This window comes from Synchiropus splendidus, chromosome 15 (assembly GCF_027744825.2).
Source record: "Synchiropus splendidus isolate RoL2022-P1 chromosome 15, RoL_Sspl_1.0, whole genome shotgun sequence".
Classification (NCBI taxonomy): Eukaryota; Metazoa; Chordata; class Actinopteri; order Syngnathiformes; family Callionymidae; genus Synchiropus; species Synchiropus splendidus.
The window spans coordinates 6948586-6968469 of record NC_071348.1 but is presented as its reverse complement, the minus strand read 5'-3'; the positions used below and the strand labels follow the sequence as shown (position 1 = coordinate 6968469).

Below are 19884 nucleotides of genomic sequence, written 5' to 3'. Positions count from 1 at the left end.
CCTCAGCATTTTAATAGCAAAGTGGATGATCTGGGATTATCCCTCATAAAATGTTATTGTCCTGGAAGAAGACAAAGATATCTTGTGATCTCTGCGGGATTTAATCTATTGCTATCTCATGGGAGAAAACAGACGGGTTGCTTTGACCAAAACACAGCCGCCAGCTCCACCATCATCAGCTAATGGAAGTCAGTCGAGGGAGTCAATGGGGGCTTTTTTATGGAGATGCCCCCAACATTAATGCCACTGACGACACCCCGCTGCCTAACGATAGTGTCTCTGCCCCGGGAGTCACGTCTGCACAACGTGGGACTTTTTCAGACCAATTCAACAGCTCTGAAATGCTGTAATGAAAATGAAGCATTTGGAACACAGACGCTAAGAGAGGGCAGGAGAATTTTCTATTGACCAGAGAACATATGTATGACCACTCACAGTAGGCGCTAGTTTTCGGGTATTTTGGAGTTTTTTTTTTTTTTTTTACAAAAGCATTTTTGTTGTCTTTCATAATATTAATAACTATTAATGAGCAATGGTGCTCTAGGTGTTAAACTTAAGGGTTCAAGTTGAGTGGCAGAATATGATAGTCCCGTTGCACAGTGAAATCCGCGACCCACAAGAGCAACATTGGAATTCCATTATCAGTTTGTCATAATCCACAACGTATGATCTTTCAATTACACCCGTGCCGATCAAACGCTTAATAAAACTGATCGCGTCCGGACTTATTACAGGTTCGCCTCTGAAAAAAAGTGAGATCAGAACTTTCTAAGGAGGGTTAAGCTTCTCTTTTCCCTCGTAAGATTCACTCCAATGACCCTCCCATCCAGCGCTGGACTAAATCTCCCCGCTGGCTTGTAGGAGACAAAATCTTATCAAAAGGCTCCGTCGCTCCGAGGTGTGTTTATTTGACACGAAAAGGTTTGCAGCCCCGGGGTTAGAAGTCCGCAGGAGGCGCTTTTCTTCGCAGAACAAATGATTGACAGCCCCTCGGTGACATCACAGTTTGACAAAAAGAGTCGCCGGGGGAAGAGAAGGCACTAATCAATTGGGACCAGTAGCGCACAGAGCAGCGCACTGACACGCACCAGCCAGACGCCTGCTTCTTTCCACACACTCCAGAGAACTTTAGAAACCTTTTTAGAGATGTTTATTCAGGATGATTTGTGTGGGTCCAGCATGCGCGTTTCCTCCTAAACTGTTCCTTTCTGTGTGCTGACCGAGACCGACCCAAAAGTTGCAGCTGGCGATAATATGCGTGGATCGGCGAAGGGAATGGGCTGTCTGCGGTCCTCCGAGGAGAAGCAGCGTGGATTAAACGCGAATTAATGTGGACTTTATCGGACCTGAAAGTGGAACCGAAACGGACACAGCGTTTCCTTGTCAGGTAATGTTTTGTTTTTTCGTTCAACTTTGGATGGTGACAAAACTGATGCGTGTGCGTAAAAGCGAAGCGCTTTTATTTACGCGTTCTTGTCAGATGTTTTGTCAGGTATTTGATGTGTTTTGATGTCTTGTCTCGGACTACATCTGCTCTTACACGTCAGATCTAACACCTGCAAGCCTCTTGAAGTAACCCTAGCCCTTATGATTATCCATGACCGTCAAAGCCTCTGCAAATAGACGCTTGTAGCACCGGCTGACTGCCACTTCTGAACTTCTTATTCCAACTTTTTTTCTCGACTGACGACACTCTTTCAAGCTTCGTGTGATCCCACAATTGCATTTCGTTTATTCTCATATCAATTCTATCTAATTTGAGACCGTATGTATGCAGTTTGAACCTTCCTTGAGTCCCTACCCCCCTCTTCAGACTTTCCCGAGTTGATATACTAATTTGTCTCGCATCATCTTCAAATATCCACGCACTCCTTTTTTGTGGGTGACTTCAAAGTGTGGAGGTGTCTCTTTCGTGTATCCTCCTCCTCTCACTCTCACTGTAAGTGGGGAACGCGGCTGCGTTTTGGGGGAAAGCCCCCCCGAGTGTCTACCTCATGCCTGAGCACCGATGTATTGACAGAAGCCATCTCTCTCCTCAGGGACTGACTGATCATGGTCGCCGTGGTCAGCTCTCTCATGGTACTGCTGCTTGCTCAGGTGTTGATGGAAGGTACGACGGGACTCATTCCCGAGGAGGGCCGGAGGAAATACAGCGAATCCGGGAAGCAGACGCCGGAGAGGTCGGAGAACTTCCTTAGAGACTTTGAGCTTCGGCTTCTCAACATGTTTGGACTGAGAACGAGGCCGACACCGGGAAAGGACGCGGTGGTGCCTCAATACATGGTGGACCTATATCGCATGCATTCAGCGAACGGGGACCACAGCAGCAAACGGCCCAAGAGCATGGGGAAACACGCCGAGAGAGCCGCCAGCAAGGCCAACACGATTAGAAGCTTTCACCATGAAGGTGCGTATTAGTGACATACCTTTACCTGAGCTGCTGGGCTCTCGCAGACAGCCCAAACCTATATTTAAACATGAGTCACTCAACTTCAGAGCCACTGTTTTATGGTGCCTTAGTCATTTCAATGTGACATGCGGCCAATTAAGTTTGAATGTGAGTTTAAAAGGGCATTTACAAATGATCCCTCATATTTAGTGATGCAAGCTTTAACCAAACATTACCGTGGCGCAGCTGTCACCGGCCTCAAACATCAAGTGGCAGTGGTATCCCTGGTGTAATTTCTTACTTAATAATTGATGGTGTTTGCGTGGGCTCTGAAAACAGTTTTTCCAGACACGCACCACAGGAGCGGGATAAAGGGCGGTGTGCCTGCGCGCAGGTGATAGTCATCACTCTGTTACTTCAACACACGACGTGACATTACGCTCACTCAACTTATGACAAAGATGTCTTGTCAGACGGAATTGTGAGTCATTTCTGAGAGTACATTAAACTCTATCCTGCGGAGGAAGGGGAGCGCGTCTTTACAAATAACCAGTCTGCCCTGCGTCATTACGCACGCTCCAATAAAACCCTGATGGCTCGCTTAGTTCATATGCTGGATACAGTGATCAAGTACGTTTTACCTCTGGTGAATTACACTTGTTAAGCTTGAATAAAGTTCACCAGAATAGCATAATACGCGTAGCATAAATATATAGCATAAAGTCAATTACTTGTGTGGCAAATTTTCCTGCTTTATTTTAATACAAGTTTTACTTGAAGGCCTTCAACAGAGTCCTAAGTGTGTGATGGGGAAGTTTCCATTAGGGGTGAGTCAGAGAGGTGGTTGAGTGGTTGCTTGGGCTCTCTCCAGAGTCCTAGTGCAATGACACCCAGTGGCTACTCTGACACACTACAAACAACCACAGTGCCGTCTGCCAAGCCAACTCACTGCTGGAAACCTCTGCAGCAGGCCAGAGCACACCTTGACACCGCCGACCATTCAGAGGGTGTTGACTTTGTTGACATACGCTCCCATAGCTCTTTCATTGTAAACACGAAAGCGGCATCCTCTATCCATAAACGAGGGTTGCAAAGCATCCAACTTAAAATGTTTGTTCAAATCCAGTGTCTACAGCTGATTCTTTAACAGAATCAAAAATCTAAATCCAAAAACATATACACAGGAAGGGGCTGTCGGTGACAAGTGTCCCAACATCAGCTTTTATCTTTTCTGGCAGGCATTGCTAAACAAAATTAGACACGTATCTTAATACAGTCACAATGTGTTTTGCAGGTTTTTGACAAGTCCCGACTTGTTCCTACAACCATTTCTGTAAAAGGGGACAGAGGTTAAGAGAGTAAGAATGCCGCACAAGACACAGAGAAAGCGTGACAAAGTAGGAGAGAAAAAGAAAAGAGGATTTGGGATGGAGTGAACTGGTAAAAGAAGGGGATTTAGGAAGCGAGGAACGGGTAGGATTGGGGACACAGATGAGAGAAAGACAGACATGGGGCTTTCCCACATCAAATAAGGAGCGATATGGCTAATTGAGGTCTTTGTACTTCTGGGGAGGGGGGTCAGGATGAAATGGTGGAATTTCCTAAATATCTTCTTTGAAAAAAAAATGCACAGAGTTCAAAGACTGTGTTTATTTAACCACACTGAAGCGATTAAAACATCTACACCAGCTTGGGTTGCTATAAAATGAGAGTTCAAAGTTGAATTGTATGAAATAAAATCACACCTTTCCTCTTGATTTTCTTTTATGCAAGATCAAAATACATAGTTAAGTACAGAGATCAGGCTCATAAGATTATAGGGAAATCATAATACTACTACAGAGTGATCTACACCTACTCATACTATAAACCACGTGGCACCTTGGCTTCGACCAACAGTTGTGCTTTTGTTTTGCTCAGAACCTTCTTTGGTTCACAACTCCTTGTTCTCCATATCAATGTGGCCACCAAGAGTTCAACTATAGACAACGCTGATTTTATCCTTGGTGGGAATTTTATATCACAAAATGTTATTTTGTTTCCTTGCAGAGGCTAAAGAGGCACTGGCCAGCTTGAAGGGCAAAACAACCCAGCAGTTCTACTTCAATCTCTCGTCTATTCCCGAAGAGGAGCTCATCACGTCTGCAGAGCTACGCATCTACAGGGATCAGGTCATGGGAACCGCACCTCCCAAGTCTAAAAACAACAGCACTATTAGCAGTGCTACAACTGGCGGTATTCACCGCATCAACATTTTTGAGTTATTCGGGGACCCTGCACATCATGGTGGGGAACCCCTGGCTCGCCTGCTTGACACGCGGCTAGTTCAAGACTCTCTGAGCCGATGGGAGAGCTTTGATGTTAGCCCTGCTGTATCTCAGTGGACCTCAGGAAAAGGCCACAACCACGGCTTCATGGTAGAGGTGCATCACCCGGAAGAGGCCAACGGAGCGCAGGCCCACAAACGAAGCAGGCATGTGAGGGTTAGCCGCTCATTGCACCAAGACCAGGACTCTTGGCCTCAGGCTCGGCCTCTCCTGGTGACTTATGGACACGATGGCCGTGGGGACTCAGTGCTCCACACGCGAGAAAAACGCCAGGCAGCACTCCGCAAACAGCGCAGGAAGCATCACCACAAAGCCAGTTGCAAGAGACATGAATTATATGTTGACTTCAGTGACGTGGGGTGGAATGAGTGGATAGTTGCACCCCCTGGGTACCACGCCTTTTACTGCCAAGGGGAATGCCCGTTCCCCCTAGCAGACCACCTCAATTCCACCAACCATGCCATCGTGCAGACACTCGTCAACTCAGTGAACTCAAACATCCCACGAGCCTGTTGCGTCCCCACTGACCTCAGCCCCATCTCTCTACTTTATCTGGATGAATACGAGAAGGTCATCCTCAAAAACTATCAGGACATGGTGGTGGAAGGTTGTGGCTGCCGCTAAGAAACAGACCTATGTGTGCAAAGACAACCAGCAGAGATGGACTCCAAGAGGTTTTTATGGACACCCGGTTTCCCAATGAAGATGTTTATTTATATAAAAGAAAAACAAAAAGAGCTATTGTGGAAAAAATATATATGAATATATTTATGTCTACGTTAAAGTTGGGAAAATAAATATTTTAATCAGAGGAATATTCCTTTACTGGTTTTGAAAATGTATTTCTGATGTACATTTTGAAATGGGTGCAATACCACATGAAGTATAATGCTCAGATTTTTATTTTGTATTTATTTCTATTATAACCACTTTATTTGTTAATAAATAATGAGTATTTATCGTGAAAATATGTGGTCAATTTGCATAGAGCTCCCGCTGTGCGCATCAGCTCTGCCTCCATCTGCCTAACTGACGATACATGAATATCAAAGTAAATAATTCAGACGGGCATTCAACACAGGAATTCTCTCCCTGCAGATAGCTTAGGAAGTGTTGAGGTCCTTTGGTTAATGTAATTGGAAACCAGCTACTATAGGAGGGTTGAGAGAAAAGTGACAGGGCAGGGGTCAGGGTGCCACTGGTGGTAATGAACTGAGGTAGTCGGGTCATGGGACGGGAGTGACAAGTTACAAGGCAACAAATTTGATAGACTCCCTGGGGAGGGTTAGAAAAACACCAGGCTATGTTTTCATGCATTACACATTAGTGCAAAGATCCATGGGAAGGCTTGTCCACAAGCCAGTTCCCGTGTTTTCTCTGTCCCTCACCAATATTGTGAAGCCCAAAAAAAACCTCATCAGCAGACTGCTTGAGCATTGCGAAGCTCCTGTGTAAGGTTTGACAGGGTTATTTATGTAGCGATTTGAAACTGAAAAAAAATCAGACATAATAATGTATATAAAAATAGCATCTAATAACCTTCACTTTTTTGTGACAAAACACTGGCGTTTAGATGTGTGGAGAACATCTGCTTGACACCTTTATTTTCCACATATCTTTAGTAAGGCCATCCAAATGCACACAGAGAGAAAAAAAGCATTATGTCGAGCTGCTTATTAAAAACACACAAACACACACCTGCACCTGGTCACATACTGCACATGCTCAGACAGATTCTTACTCACTTACCCACTTTGGTGTCCTTCCTTTGTCTCTTCCAGGTAATACAGCTTTGATTTGTCATGACACTGAAGAGAAAAACATAGGAATGTTTCACACAACACACTACGGCAAGCACATATATAAGTAATGCTACATAAACAAAGCCACACACAGGCACTCTGAAAAGAGGAGTGATTTATTCACAAAGACATCGGAGAAGGCTGGCAGAAACAAAACATATCATATACTGCAGTTTGAAGCAGGAACACCTGTGTAAATAGAGGCATACTGCAATTTCTTTTTTCGATGAAAACAATGTAATTTCTAGCCCAGACAAAGATATGACTCAAAACTTCACCCCAAAGACCCCAACATTTATCGTGGAGCCACAATAACAGATCAGATAATGAGAGGGGGGAAATGAAAAGAGAGTTTCGCCGAGTTTGACAGACTGCATTTTCTGCTGTGTTTGCATTAGAAATGGTTTGGATGGATCACAAGGCAGCTCAAAAAGCTCCAAATAGAATGTTTTTTTTTAAATGTCAGCGCACATTGGGACCGTGGAATGTTGGTTTTCAATCTCAGACGCATGCATGCGCTCACATGGAAAACCAAGTACGGTTGTTTTTTCAATCATCTATTCAAGGGATTCCTGGTGGGCTATTTTTCTGCCCCTTAAAAACGAATGTGCTTGCCGCATACACAAGATATGCAAACTGAAAACACTAATGCATCGATCTCATGATAGAATTTAATAATGTAATGCATGCTTGCAGGCACTTGCAAGCTTAAACCCACACACATCTCTTGGAAGCACAGTTAAGTTTCAATGTTCCGCATGTGTTACTTTATTCTACCTTACATCCACCCCCTTTGGTCCCATGTGGCGTTCATTTCTCCTCTGTGGACCTCACCACACCACAAGCCTATGCATACCTCTGCCAGTAGCAACCATCATTTTTATAGACTTGGACCACATGTTTCTTTTCAGGAATGTTTACCAACGAGTTTTATATTCAAAGAACATCCATTGACCAAAATCCAAAATCATGATCAAACATTGTAAGCGTCAAAACATGTTCTGGATTGGGAATGAAAACACCTTAAAAAGTGTAACAAGTGTTTTTTTCTTCAACGTTGGAGTCCATAAACCTCTCATTGACTCGGGCGGAAATATTGCTCCCAGGGTTCCTGACACATGGGAAGCACTCATTCCTGATACTTCCCGCCTGCACCCCAGTTGGAGTGATAGTTGGTCAACAGGGCTCCACATTATAGAACCTCTCTGAAGCCACATTAGTATTACACTGCTCCTCTGGGACCTCTCCTTAACTTCTCACAGAGAACAGGGGTAAAGGTCAAAGTAATGGGGCCAAGTCACCTCCATCATTACTGAAGTGGCTTCAAGTGAGTTCAGCAACTGGTAAGAAAATGTTTTTTGTTTAGAGTTTCAGGGACTCTGATGGCCCCAATGGGTGTATTTTTCACAAAAATGATTAAAATATGTGACAGTTTGACCACTGTTTCCAGGTTTAAACAGCCCGTCTGCAAGAAATGTATTATTGGCAAGAGTCTCCTCACCTGCTACACAGACCTCTGCAAAATCCCTCTCTGAAAAAAAAAAAAATTTCCCTTCTGCTCCATTGAACATCTGGTAAATCAGTTAAAGGTGTCCTTCACTGACTTTGTTTATCCACAAACACACAACAGAGCAGCCGCACAACTGATGAGCATAACACTGGAAGCCGGGGCCAACGAGCATAGCGAGGCTTATTCATTTTGTTTTGTGTGGAGAAAACCACATTAAAATTATCTACAGCTCTAAACAATCCAAATCACAATGGTTGTTGACTCAACATTTGCATCTGGAAATTGATATTGTGTATGTTCCATGGACCAGACGGTCACATGATGGAGCCCTGGACAGGCTGAAAGAAAAAATTGTCACGAAAAATAAGAGAGACAACTTAACTTAGCTCAACTTCCATCAAATTTGTTTGGTTTATATGTGTGTGGTGCATACTAATTTGGGAGGTGGTGTTTTTTGTGTTCAAAGAAGAGCCGGTGAGATGACACACACACAGCTAAGACTGGGGCATCTGTGCTGCAATACATCAAACAAAGAGGCAAACAGATTTGGGAGCAGAGCAAACGTGGAAATGGCTTTTCCAGAAAGTTGAAGAATGATAGAAGTTTTACATGTAAACAACCAGGGGCTTTCATGAATACAGAGAATTACAGCTACTACTGAAGCGAGCACCACATATTCACAATAAAGTCGCTGTTCATAACAACATTTAAATGTATACTGTATTTCGCCCTTCACATAAGCTCATTAATAACCATAGTTGTGGAACTGTAATATGTCTTTAATTACAAAACAGATGCCACAGTTTTAAATAACGAACAGTAGGGGGTAGCAGAAGGCGAGATGACTTCATCAAATGTGTCTGCTAGTTTGTGTATTTCATTTTAAAATTGTTACAAACTGGACACAGTCTTCTGATATTACAGTGAATCCTGAACTTTGAAGGAACTTTCAGTGGCAGACATGGGACACCTCCGACGGTCATCTCTGGATAACTGAAGCGTACATTAGAGTTTTGTAGAGAGAAAAAAAAAACATCCTGAAACTTCACTCGAGGGCGTCTCCTATATCATGAGCTTGAAAGGAGGCGTGCGGTTTTCGGGAGTGGCTTTGGTCTTTGTAGCAGGAAGTATAGAGATCAATCAAATGCTAGATGACATCCCCCAGCGTGTCGGGTGGAAACCTGTCAGTAAAATCACCTAATTACGATACATCACTGATAAATAATGTCCAAAATAAGGGCTCACTAAAACTCAGTAGTCACAATTTTCATGTGCTTCATGACTGCAAGTGAACTTATCAGGGAGAAGGAGGAAGCTAAACTATACTTTAAATATTTCCCCCCGTTTTTGGCCCCCAAACAAGTTTTCTATAGATAAACCAGGGGCTTTGATTTGGCGAATATGTACCAGAGAAATATCAAAAAAAGAATTTTTGTCCACACTGCATGATCCAAAATAACTCTCAGGGTTTCAATGGCTAGATCAGGCCGTAGCATTAAGCACAAACCAGTTATAACGTTTGTAATAAGAAACACTACATTAGCATTACACACCACAGTCGACTGAAGCTTCAAAAACGTCCTTGGATAAATTCCCAGTTATTGCTATGTATCACCAGGTTAAGGTATCATGATATTGTGAGAGATGAATACAAGGTGTGGGCTGAGTCCAAATTTATTTTCTGTCCAAGAAGCCCAGCTCATGAGCCTATGATAACTTCCTTTGAAAATATTGCCATGACTTTTGAAGTGCCAGGGTAGCACCTTGAGGACCTCCAAGCATGGAACAAAGTCTTCCAAGCATTGGTTGATCCTCTCTTTGAAAGGAGACCTGTTTTAGAGTTGGGGGTCTTACTTGGTGGTCTATGAGAACAAGGTGGTGCTGAACCTTTTGTACTTAGAGCAGATTATCAAGAGGCTGCTTCCAGATGCAGTGCACAACAGAGAACAGGCTCATTCCCTGGGTGGTTTATTCGGACAAATCTATTCAGCATGCTTTTCTGATTAACGTAATAAGCTTTGTATAAACCGATGGTCCGACATTTGCAGCACATCCTTGCATGCATCTGTCACCCATCATGGAACTGGGCTGTAGACGGTTGGGAAATCATTGCACAGAAATGCTCAGCGTAACCCTGGCTAACATGGGTGTTTTCTACATGAACATATTCTTTCAAACAACCTACACGGATCCTAGTCAACTGAGTCAAACATTACTGAGCTGCATGAATATGACTTATTGCCAGGATATTACTTGCGTTGAAAGGTTTCGTCAACCCTGACTGGAGAGGGTAAACAAACAAGACCGTTTATGTCAAGAGCAGATCCGTGACCTTTACGGCGCAGCCAGCAGAGCTACGACACTAATTCCCACTCCTTCACCGGCGATCCCACAGCCTGACAGTGGCAAACTCTGCCTCACCAACCTTCCTGTGACTCACTTCCTGTCCCGACCCTGCACCTGCAACCCCCGACTGATGTCATGGCAGGTTTTCCTATTTGAGTCCCAGTGCTATGAACACTCACAGTCTGCTACGTGTGTGTGTGTGTGTGTGTGTGTGTGTGTGTGTGTGTGTGTGTGTGTGTGTGTGTGTGTGTGTGTGTGTGCCTGGTTTATCCATACTTGTGGGGACCAATTCTTGACAAAACACCTTTGTGGGGACAAATTTGGTCGGACCCCACAAACTTAAGTCTCAATCTGAGGATGAATACTTCAAAATAACTGGGTCATTATAATGGTTTATGGTTCGCTATTTGTTTTGGATGGTTAGGTTTAGGGTGAGAGGTTGGGGAAAGCATGAAAGTCAATGAAATGTCCCCACAAAGATAGAGATAATAAACGTGTGTGTGTGTGTGTGCGTTTCATCATGCCAGGCCAGGACAAGTGAAAATGCGGTGAATACAGTCCAGTCTGGTACAGAGGCTCAAAAAAGCAATAACAAAGAGACATGGAAGCCATGCTGTGAAACAATATTGTCTGTTAGGAATTAAATATGACCTTGCATCTCCCTTGCATGCGAATACGTTCAATCACTTCAATCATTTCTACAGAGTGATGAAGTACTGCCCTTTCTATTTCTATTTCCTGTAAATGGGAAGACCCCTTCATATCCTCAGTATCTGTAAAAATAATTACATTCACCCATCAGTGACCACATTGGAATGATAGGTTGGAGTGAACACAGTACTTGGACAGGCTCGTGAGTCTATGGAAATATGTATATGATTTACCATATGCTGCGTTTACATGAAACCTTTTCTACAATGATATTTACAGATGGGTAGATTTCCATGGGATCTGAGAGTCAGCAGCATGGACAAACGCAGGTAGAAAGATAAAAAATGTCCCCATAGAAATAGAGGCATAACTTAAGCTTGCTTCATAAACCTTCATACCAAGTACAGCACAACATTTAGGACCTTGGACAGTACTCAGCTGTGCACTACAGCACAGTGTTCATCGCATCAATTGTGATCAGAGGCAGCCAGCACACACGACAAGACCACTGCATCCAGCAGCGTCTAACACAACATGGATGCACACCACACAATTATCTCAGACAAAGGCCAAATACATAGGACGACCTGCAAAAATAATATGTACTATTGTTTGATAAATCACATACGCACTATTAAAGACAAAAACCTTTCCCTCCAAGACTGCCTGAAACTATATATTGCAGAACAAGTTCTAACTGCAATATATGAAAAATACAATAATATAACACAATAACATATAAAACAATATTCGTGCTGATTGATATAAATAAATGTTCAAGTTTGCTGTTCTAATTCAGCGTGTAATTACACAATAACAGCTCACACACGCACAAACATTTGTCACTATAGTTTGTTGCTTTATGATCTAAAATTGGTTGTCATAACCGTTATTTATATCTGCATATTTATGCTGTAAATAATCTGTAACACAACATATAAATATGTTGATTAACTAAACGGTATAAGTGGTATTTTCTACACTTATATATAGTTTTGTTAACCAACATTTATTAGATGACATTGGAATGAATCTCTGTTTTGTCGTTGTGCAAACAGCGGGTGTTCTGTTGACTAGGGCATAAAATAGTGCTGTTGGGTTTTGGGTTTCCAGAGTGGGATCAGGGCTGCAGTATATTGAGTCCATGTGGGGAGTGCGTATTTAATCTGAGCCTTAGCCACAGTCCTTCCTGTTTCTAATTTGGCGCTGCAGCGGTTTTGTCCTGAGGCCAACAGCCTCTCTTCCACAGAGTGTCTATTTCCTCTGAAGTGAATAGTAGCAGGTGTGCTGGCCCTAGTTCTCTCCTGCTTATGAATGGCCCACATCTTACTCTTTCTTGCATCTTTTGTTTTCTTTTTTCCATTGCTTTCATTTATATTTTTCACTCCGTCTCACGTTCTTTCTATCTGTCTCACAGTTTCCTCTGTTTCTTTGTTGTTTTGTCTTCGCCAAATCCTTTGTCTCTTCCACCCCCAATGTTTCTTTCACCCTTGCTCTTTGCACTTCACTTCCGCCAAGGATCTGAATTAAGATAAGTTATAAAGAAGCTGCTATGTCTGTCAGGATTCACTGTAATATCAGAAGATTGTGTCATGTATCTCGGAGAGGCCCATCCATGCACGGCAGATCAAGAAGAACCCATATGATCTGTGACCAAAGGAGACATGTCAATCTGCTTCAAGGAGGCACTACAATCTCTGTTAACCTTTACTGACCTTCTCTTGTTGAAACACACTTCCTAATGAGTTGTGCTTTGGGGTGAATAGTCCAGCAGGAAGGCAAATTGATTCTACGGCAAATTGTCTTTTTGTCATACATTAGTCAGATAGTTTTTGCCGCGAATTTCAATTGAATGAAACCACATTAAACCACTCCAATTTGGACATCCAAGCATTCAAGGGTATTATCTGATCTCATTAAAAATGTAAACTATAACCTGGTCCTTTTTTGTTTGAACCCTGCAACTTATACAACAACGCGGCGAAGGGATGGATTTTTTACAAGCTAAAGAGAGTCATGCTGCAAAAATATTGACCATCGTCATATCAAACCAATGAAATCACAGGCTGTTATTTACCTTAAAGCGCTCAAAATGCGCTGTTTTCACCCACCTGTCCACAACTACGGCCACAGAGCCGATCACCTGGAAGCTATGGTGTCAGAACTTCAGACACGTGGGCAAAAACAGCGCAATTAGAGTGTTCTAATGTCAAGTTCAGGGTATTGCCGAGTTTGTTTCATGAGTCTCAATGCTGGAACCGTTTTCAAAACTAGTTAAAAAGTGATCCTCGAGCATTTTTAAGCCGAGTGCACCGCTGACCTTTCTACGGCGCAGACAGCACCTCTGCACCCGCGGTGCAAATTATGTATGAGCAAGATCTATTTTCTTGCTTAAATTTAGTGGGTGTCGGGTGTAGTAAGTGGACAAGGATGGTGTGGGAGATAATGAAAAGTACACAACAGTTTTGTTTGGGGAAAAAAAGGATATTTCAGCCTTAGACATAAAGCAGTCATGAACAATACAGGCTAAAAAGCCTCAATGTGACCCTCATTTTGCCATCTCTTCTAATTCAATGCCAAACTCTCTGAATTTTCCAGCATCTGTTCAGGCTTGTGTTTACACAGGATGTTCAAACTTCTGGCAGATTAAACAAATCCAATTTAGAGTTCAATCACCTCTCTTTTTTTGAACATCAAGAACATGAAGCCACATTTCCTTGAAGGTTGGGTGGGGGTTGTGCTCAGAACTTCTATGTGTTCGGAATGTAGTTCCAAGACTATTTGTATCCATGTGAATCTTTACTGTGAGCTTGCATGTGGCCGAACTTTCTCAGTTGTTTAAGGATATTTCCACCGTTATGGTGTCAACAGAGGCTTTCCGCTGACATCTTCTTCACAGAGAGATACAATAAGATAAGACAATGCTCAGCTATTTGCACTCACATTAGATAATCTGCATCATCGGACAAATGCCAAGCTTATATCAAAAAGAACTTCTAGCTTGTCTTTGGTCAGCAAAAAGGAAATTTGGCTCAGTTCCCTGCGCAACATTCAAGTCTGCACAGTCACTGACCTTTTTCGCAAGTACAAAGGAACGTTCTCATTTGTTCAACAGAGATTTTAATTGGTGTTCATGAAAAATAAAGCCCTGAAACTATCTAGTGTTTGTCTCCTCACCTGTGTCCTCATTTCTATTTGGTGAGGGGGCATTGACCTTCCCTGGCACCTGTTTGGCAAGCGTCCGACTGCCCATCTGCTCTTTGCTAATGCCGCTCTCCCGCTTCAACTTCTAAACAACTATTCAGAACAGCTAGCTGTCCGCCTAATTGTATCACATTCTCCAGGCTTTGTCCTGCTATTCTCTTGCCAGCTAAAGGTTGCAAAAATCTCATCCGCCACATCAGAGGGGCCCTATTAACCCCTGACCCCTCGTTGGTGTGTGTGGACAAGGTCGCTCCTCACACCCAACGTTGGGCCCATTAACACGTCGCCCCGCAGTAGAAAAACTATTTTGACGGGCTGTAATTGGCGCTAAGTGACGGTGGACAAAAGCCCCCTCTGTGCTGCATGCTGGACCGAGCGGTACTGACCACTCACCGGGCTTCACGCTTGACTTTTCTTTTCTGAGCCCGACGTGAGAGGAGAGGAACCGGGGAAGCCCCTTCCTGCACCACCACCTCCTGTTTCTTCTTCTTCTCTGTTATTTGCCATTGCACCCCTTTGAAAACGTGAGATAATGAGGGACCATTGGGCAGAACCCACTACAGCCGAATTTTAGCGGTACAGATCTGTGGAGGCTGATTAATTCAATGGTTGGTCATTCCTTTCAGAGCCAGCCTAATTAGTTTATGTTAGCTGGAGAAGGTCATGGGGTGAGACTGACTGAGGCCTTTTTTAAAATGTCAGCGTGATGCAATGATCAGTGGACACAGGTGCAGCAATATTCTGAAACTATGTTAAGACTTATATGTAAGGTTATTTTAAATGCTTTAAAAACTGTATTGGTTTACTTTTGTGAGTTTTGAACACGGGCCAAAGGCCTGAGAGGACTCCTTTGTAAAGGTCTGCCAAGCAGAAATGTTTTACAGTCAGCAAGTTGTTTGTCATCCCATAAAGAGATCCCCTTTCTATGCTTCCATCTTGCGTCTATATTTTGTGATAGTATATTTCCTCCATCTTTTCAATTTAGCTCACACAATGTAAAACAAATAAAGTTGTTTATTTTCAGGCCTGGATTGTTTGACTTTAGCCCATTGTTAGGCAGGTGAAGGAACACATCCTCACTCCCATGGTGTCACATATTGATGTTGCGATTGTAGACTTTTGCGTCACATGTTGACGTCGAAGGCCTCTGTTATGTTGCCTGCTGATGCACTAGGCTTTCAATTGAAGGGCATGTCCCGCCTTTCACGCCGTATTCTGCCGTGCATATCCCGAGAACAGCTACGTCACATAATTTCTAAACCAAGTGCTCCATCTAGTGGCATCTGAAAATTAGGACGTTGTTTCATAATACCTCATCTGCCCAGCACTTGTCATCATTACACAACGACGTAGAGAGTAGGGGTCATTCTGCAATACTGGTTGAAAAAATAAATAAACTACTACTCATGTGTAGAAACAGACATGATTTAAATGATGCTATTGACAAATTTGAAAGGCCTAAAAGTAGTTGTAAAGCAGGAAAACAAGGTGAATTGGATGTTATTCGACTGTCAAAATGCTGTGCTCACTAAACAAATCATTTTATTCAATGGCGATGAAAGCCTCACTACTTGCTCTGTACTCCGTGTGTCCGTAGCAACACAGCAAGACAACCTCTACACACACAGAGCAGTATATTTAAGTCAAGTCTAACTCCCTTCCTCATACGCCATACCATGCTCTCATCCCCGTATTTAACAGCCTTACGTCAGACAGGAGCAGCGGAGGCAGCAGAGGAGACTTTAATACTAAATCTCTCCCCCTGTCATTACCGGCTTGTGTGACCGCCTATCAGAGGCCCCTGACTGATGTGGGAAACCGTCAGCTCTGTCCTCCCAACCCCTGTAGGCCAGGCCGTCTGTTGAGTCCAAACCAAACTCAAAACTACAGGACAGGAACAGCCAGGGTTGACATCAATGAGGCACCCGGCTCTTTATGCCTACTCTGTGGTCGGTAGGAGAAAAGCCTGGATATTAATCTCTCTCTCTTGACTTGCATGTTTTCTTCCTCTTTCCCCTCTTCACCAGACGAGTTAGTATTTCTGGGTTCCCCCTCCCATTAAGTCTAAATCAAACAGAGACCTTTTAATAGCCGTTGCAATTGCAGTTGCAGCTGCAGGAAGCATCCCCTCAAACACTGACATTCTGGATGGGAGGCAGAAATAAATGTATGATCCAGTAGCCCTGTAGTAAGATGAATCGCCCACAAACGTTTGTTAATCTACCCACTCATACTTGTCCCTCACACTTTGGTAAATCTACTCACTAACACCTGCGCCATTCCCAATATACACAACAAACATGATGCACCAAATGAAATGGGGGAACATGCTTGCTTTCTCATTTTTAGTCAGTTTTTCAAATGTTGGATGCATTACGCCACACATAGTTAATTCCAGTTAAGCAAATTCCGCAGTTAATTCTTAGAATTATTCCTGGTTTTAGGGTAACTTTAACGCAGTTGGGTTTAGTTCTTCTTCTCACGCGATGAACGCAAAGCTTTCATTATTCAGGAGCTAAAATGTTGGTTGTTACCTGAATATTCAGGCATTAAGCAATACACGCTCAACACTCATTATTAAGAATATCTAGAATTGCCCCAGTTTAAGTATTAAACCAAATGTGGAGTTCACGGGATACTGTCAGTACTTCCTTTTTTTCCCCTTTTGAATCGCAAACACCTGCATTGGAAGAAAGATAAAACCCACACTTAGCAAGTTAATTGGTCCATGTGATGTGGGTCCCTATGAGAGGACACCTGCAGCACCCAACATTCCCACTTGGCTTTTGAAAGCCACTGAACTGGGAGGGTCAAAAAGAAAGACATAGAAGGCCAGACCCTGGTTTGGCCCTGAAGGCCTTGACTATCACTCCAGTCCATGGGTTGCCTTTGGCCTTGCTAAGTGTTCCATGAAATGGGCCCCAGGAACAGTGCAAACCTCCCAGAAACAGGCCGCTTACTGTTAGCCAACAGTGCTCCCTTTGTGTGAAAATGGTCAAAGCTGGCTCTTAACTGCACCGGTCCTGCCTTTCTTTTGAGCTTCAGCTGTGAACAAACAACGTTGGCTTAAAGGTTTGGATGATGGTTAGCTAGGTGCCTGGCCAGTAGCCTCAGTCCTTGTGTCAATGAAAGCAATGGTGTTTGTGTGTTCTGCAGGTGGAGCATCAATGGTGAATGAGAGAAGAACCCAGTCAATGCCCTCACTAATGAGGCTGGCATAAGAGGCCATAAACTGATGTTTGTGTGCTTAACGCAGAAAGGACCCCAACATTTAATAGACCATAAATGATTCGACTTGATGCTTTATTTGATGAGGGAATGTGTAGCCTTCCCTGCCAATTCTAGTTTATGCATATGAACAGTTTGCTGTCTTTTGAATTGTTGCTAGTTAACGTCAGGGACTGGATGTGTATGCATTAATACAATAATAGAATTTCTTCTACACAAATGTGCAGAAAGAAATTTGAAACCATTCTGGCTGCTATTAAATAAATAATTGCTATGACATAATGTTGCGTCATTTTTGTATTATGTTCACCTTTGCTAAGCTAAGCCACTGCCGTTTTGCTTTTAACTTCCAGGTGGGAACACCTCAACATCATAATGCAAACTTGAACGAATGGCTAACTCAGTCACAGTTTCCAGGGGCCCAGTATAAATAGTTTCTCATATTTATTGGGGTCGATAAAACCAGCTAATATGCATATTTCCTTTTGGATTTCACTAAAATTCGGTAGCACTGGGTTTAACCACCTTTTACTTAGCGTAATTGTTCCCAAGGTTACTGTTTTTATTTCAAGACTTTTTCTATGCCAGTATAATTCATTTCAAGGGCCAAGTCAAATATTTGCAGCGTGGCTTACACTTCTAAACTCAGCTGTATTCTGGGCAGCTTTGGCTTGCCAGCCGCACAGAACTGACACGTCCATAAACAAATTCACTGCTCATCCAGAACCACTCGGCTCAAAACCATACACGGTGCTTTGGAATAAAATCTAAATATCAGAAAAATAACAGTAAACAAGCCGCCTTACAGGATATTTAATTCTATTCACACTGCTCTGCACCTGCTACGGTTTGATGGTGATCCTGTGTTTACAACTTGTCTGGAACAGATGACACAAACTGGACTCTGAATCATTTACAGTTAGTAAAATTCCCCACAGAGAGGCCCCGCTAAATACTTCTTCCACAGACCTTGCTGGGAAATATTTGCAATGGTTTCCATCCAGATCTGGGTCACTTGGTTCCAAATTCGCAGCACAGGTGAGCTGGACCAGGTTTGTTTGGCGTTGGCCATTGGCTGTCCTTTCCTTTCCACAGGGTTTGGAAAGCAGTCCAACAAACATCAAGCAACAACAAGAGACACTTTTGTCCATAATTGACCACAGTGACATGACACCTCGAAGCTGACAGCACCCGATGCTGTCCAGGTCTCCCCGGACTGTCCCCAGGGGAAGAAGACTAGCTGCGCTCCCGGCCAATAGATGCAGAAGGGGAGTGGGAGGCCTCAAGAGAATAGATAGTTCTGTCAGCCAGCTGTGCTGCTGCTGCTGCAAGCGGATGAAAACAACCTCTTTCACATCGTGTATTTTGGCTTCCGAGGCTGTAATCATGGATGATTAGCCTAAGAACTCAATTCCGAGTCAGAACGATTTCTTATTCCTGTCACTGTGACAGAAAATATATTTGCCTTCCACCTTTCCGTGCTGCAGCGAGGGAGCAAAACCGACGTACACAAATCAGAAATGTGGGGACCGAAACATTGACTTGTTATCTGAAGTTCCCTGAAGAGCCATCAGCTTCAACACTCTGCGCTTTCGTGATCACAATCCCTTTTTGAAGCAGGGCTGTTGTTGTTGGCAACAGTGCGTCCCGAAATACAACAGAAAATGTGGCATGAGTCATTTGCTGCCACTGATGTGGCTTTCTAGGCCAATCCTGCAGTGGCAGGGCCCACTGTGGACTTACCACCCATGACTCCAGCCTGCTGCGATGGTTCCGAAGCATTAAATATCATCAGGGCAATGACGTCTTCTCGGGCTTATGCCTTGGCAACGTTTTTGTGCAATCCAAACTACGTCTTGACTTGACAGAAATAAGGATCAAAGCAAAGTCAGCTGAGTGTACATATATAAATTCGCATTTATAGATTTGTATAGACAGTGTTATCTTAACACTGCAAGCTGATCACCAGGGTTGTTTTTGTCATTGATGACGATGATATATATATATATATATATATATATATATATATATATATATATATATATATATATATATATATATATATATATATATATATATATATATATATATATATATATATATGAGGTCTGGTTAATGACTCATGCTGCATGAAACATTACGACTGGTCTCACTCTGGGCCAGATAGCAGCCCACAACAGGTGCAGCCTTCCCTTTTAGCCTCCTCCTCTTCGTAGCTTGTTTTTCTTATACATGTGGAAAACATCTGCATAGGTGGTCCTTCTACTGACTCCGGCCAGCCCTTTCTTTCCACCCTCATTTGTTACTCCCACTCCTTGTTTTATCTTCATCTTCTACCCCTTTCTTGAAAATGGAAGTGCTGACAAATAAATAGGAAGAGGTGTCGGCCCATGCAGAAACATGTCTATGAGTCTTCATCCAGACAGC

General features: G+C 43.1%; 2 protein-coding genes across 3 annotated transcripts in view; one reads left to right on the top strand and one right to left on the bottom strand.

The window, feature by feature from the left end:
• The window catches only part of LOC128771889 (1-phosphatidylinositol 4,5-bisphosphate phosphodiesterase beta-1), a 154679-nt gene that overhangs the window by 129071 nt on the left and 5724 nt on the right, over positions 1-19884 (bottom strand). For both annotated transcript variants that reach the window (XM_053887725.1, XM_053887724.1), the window contains exon 6: positions 6466-6524. The gene's annotated coding sequence lies outside the window, so the exon portion shown is untranslated. The remainder of the gene's footprint in view (positions 1-6465; positions 6525-19884) is intronic.
• bmp2b (bone morphogenetic protein 2b) lies at positions 1016-5667 on the top strand. Its single transcript, XM_053887732.1, has 3 exons — positions 1016-1387; positions 2040-2407; positions 4439-5667. Exons 2-3 carry the CDS (start codon positions 2053-2055, stop codon positions 5338-5340), a joined length of 1257 nt encoding a protein of 418 aa, XP_053743707.1. The 5' UTR covers positions 1016-1387; positions 2040-2052; the 3' UTR covers positions 5341-5667.

Coding starts and splice junctions, on each gene's coding strand:
- bmp2b (XM_053887732.1), top strand. CDS start 2,053: ATGGTCGCCGTGGTCAGCTCTCTCATGGTACTGCTGCTTGCTCAGGTG. Junction 2,408..4,438: donor TAGAAGCTTTCACCATGAAG/GTGCGTATTAGT, acceptor GTTTCCTTGCAG/AGGCTAAAGAGGCACTGGCC.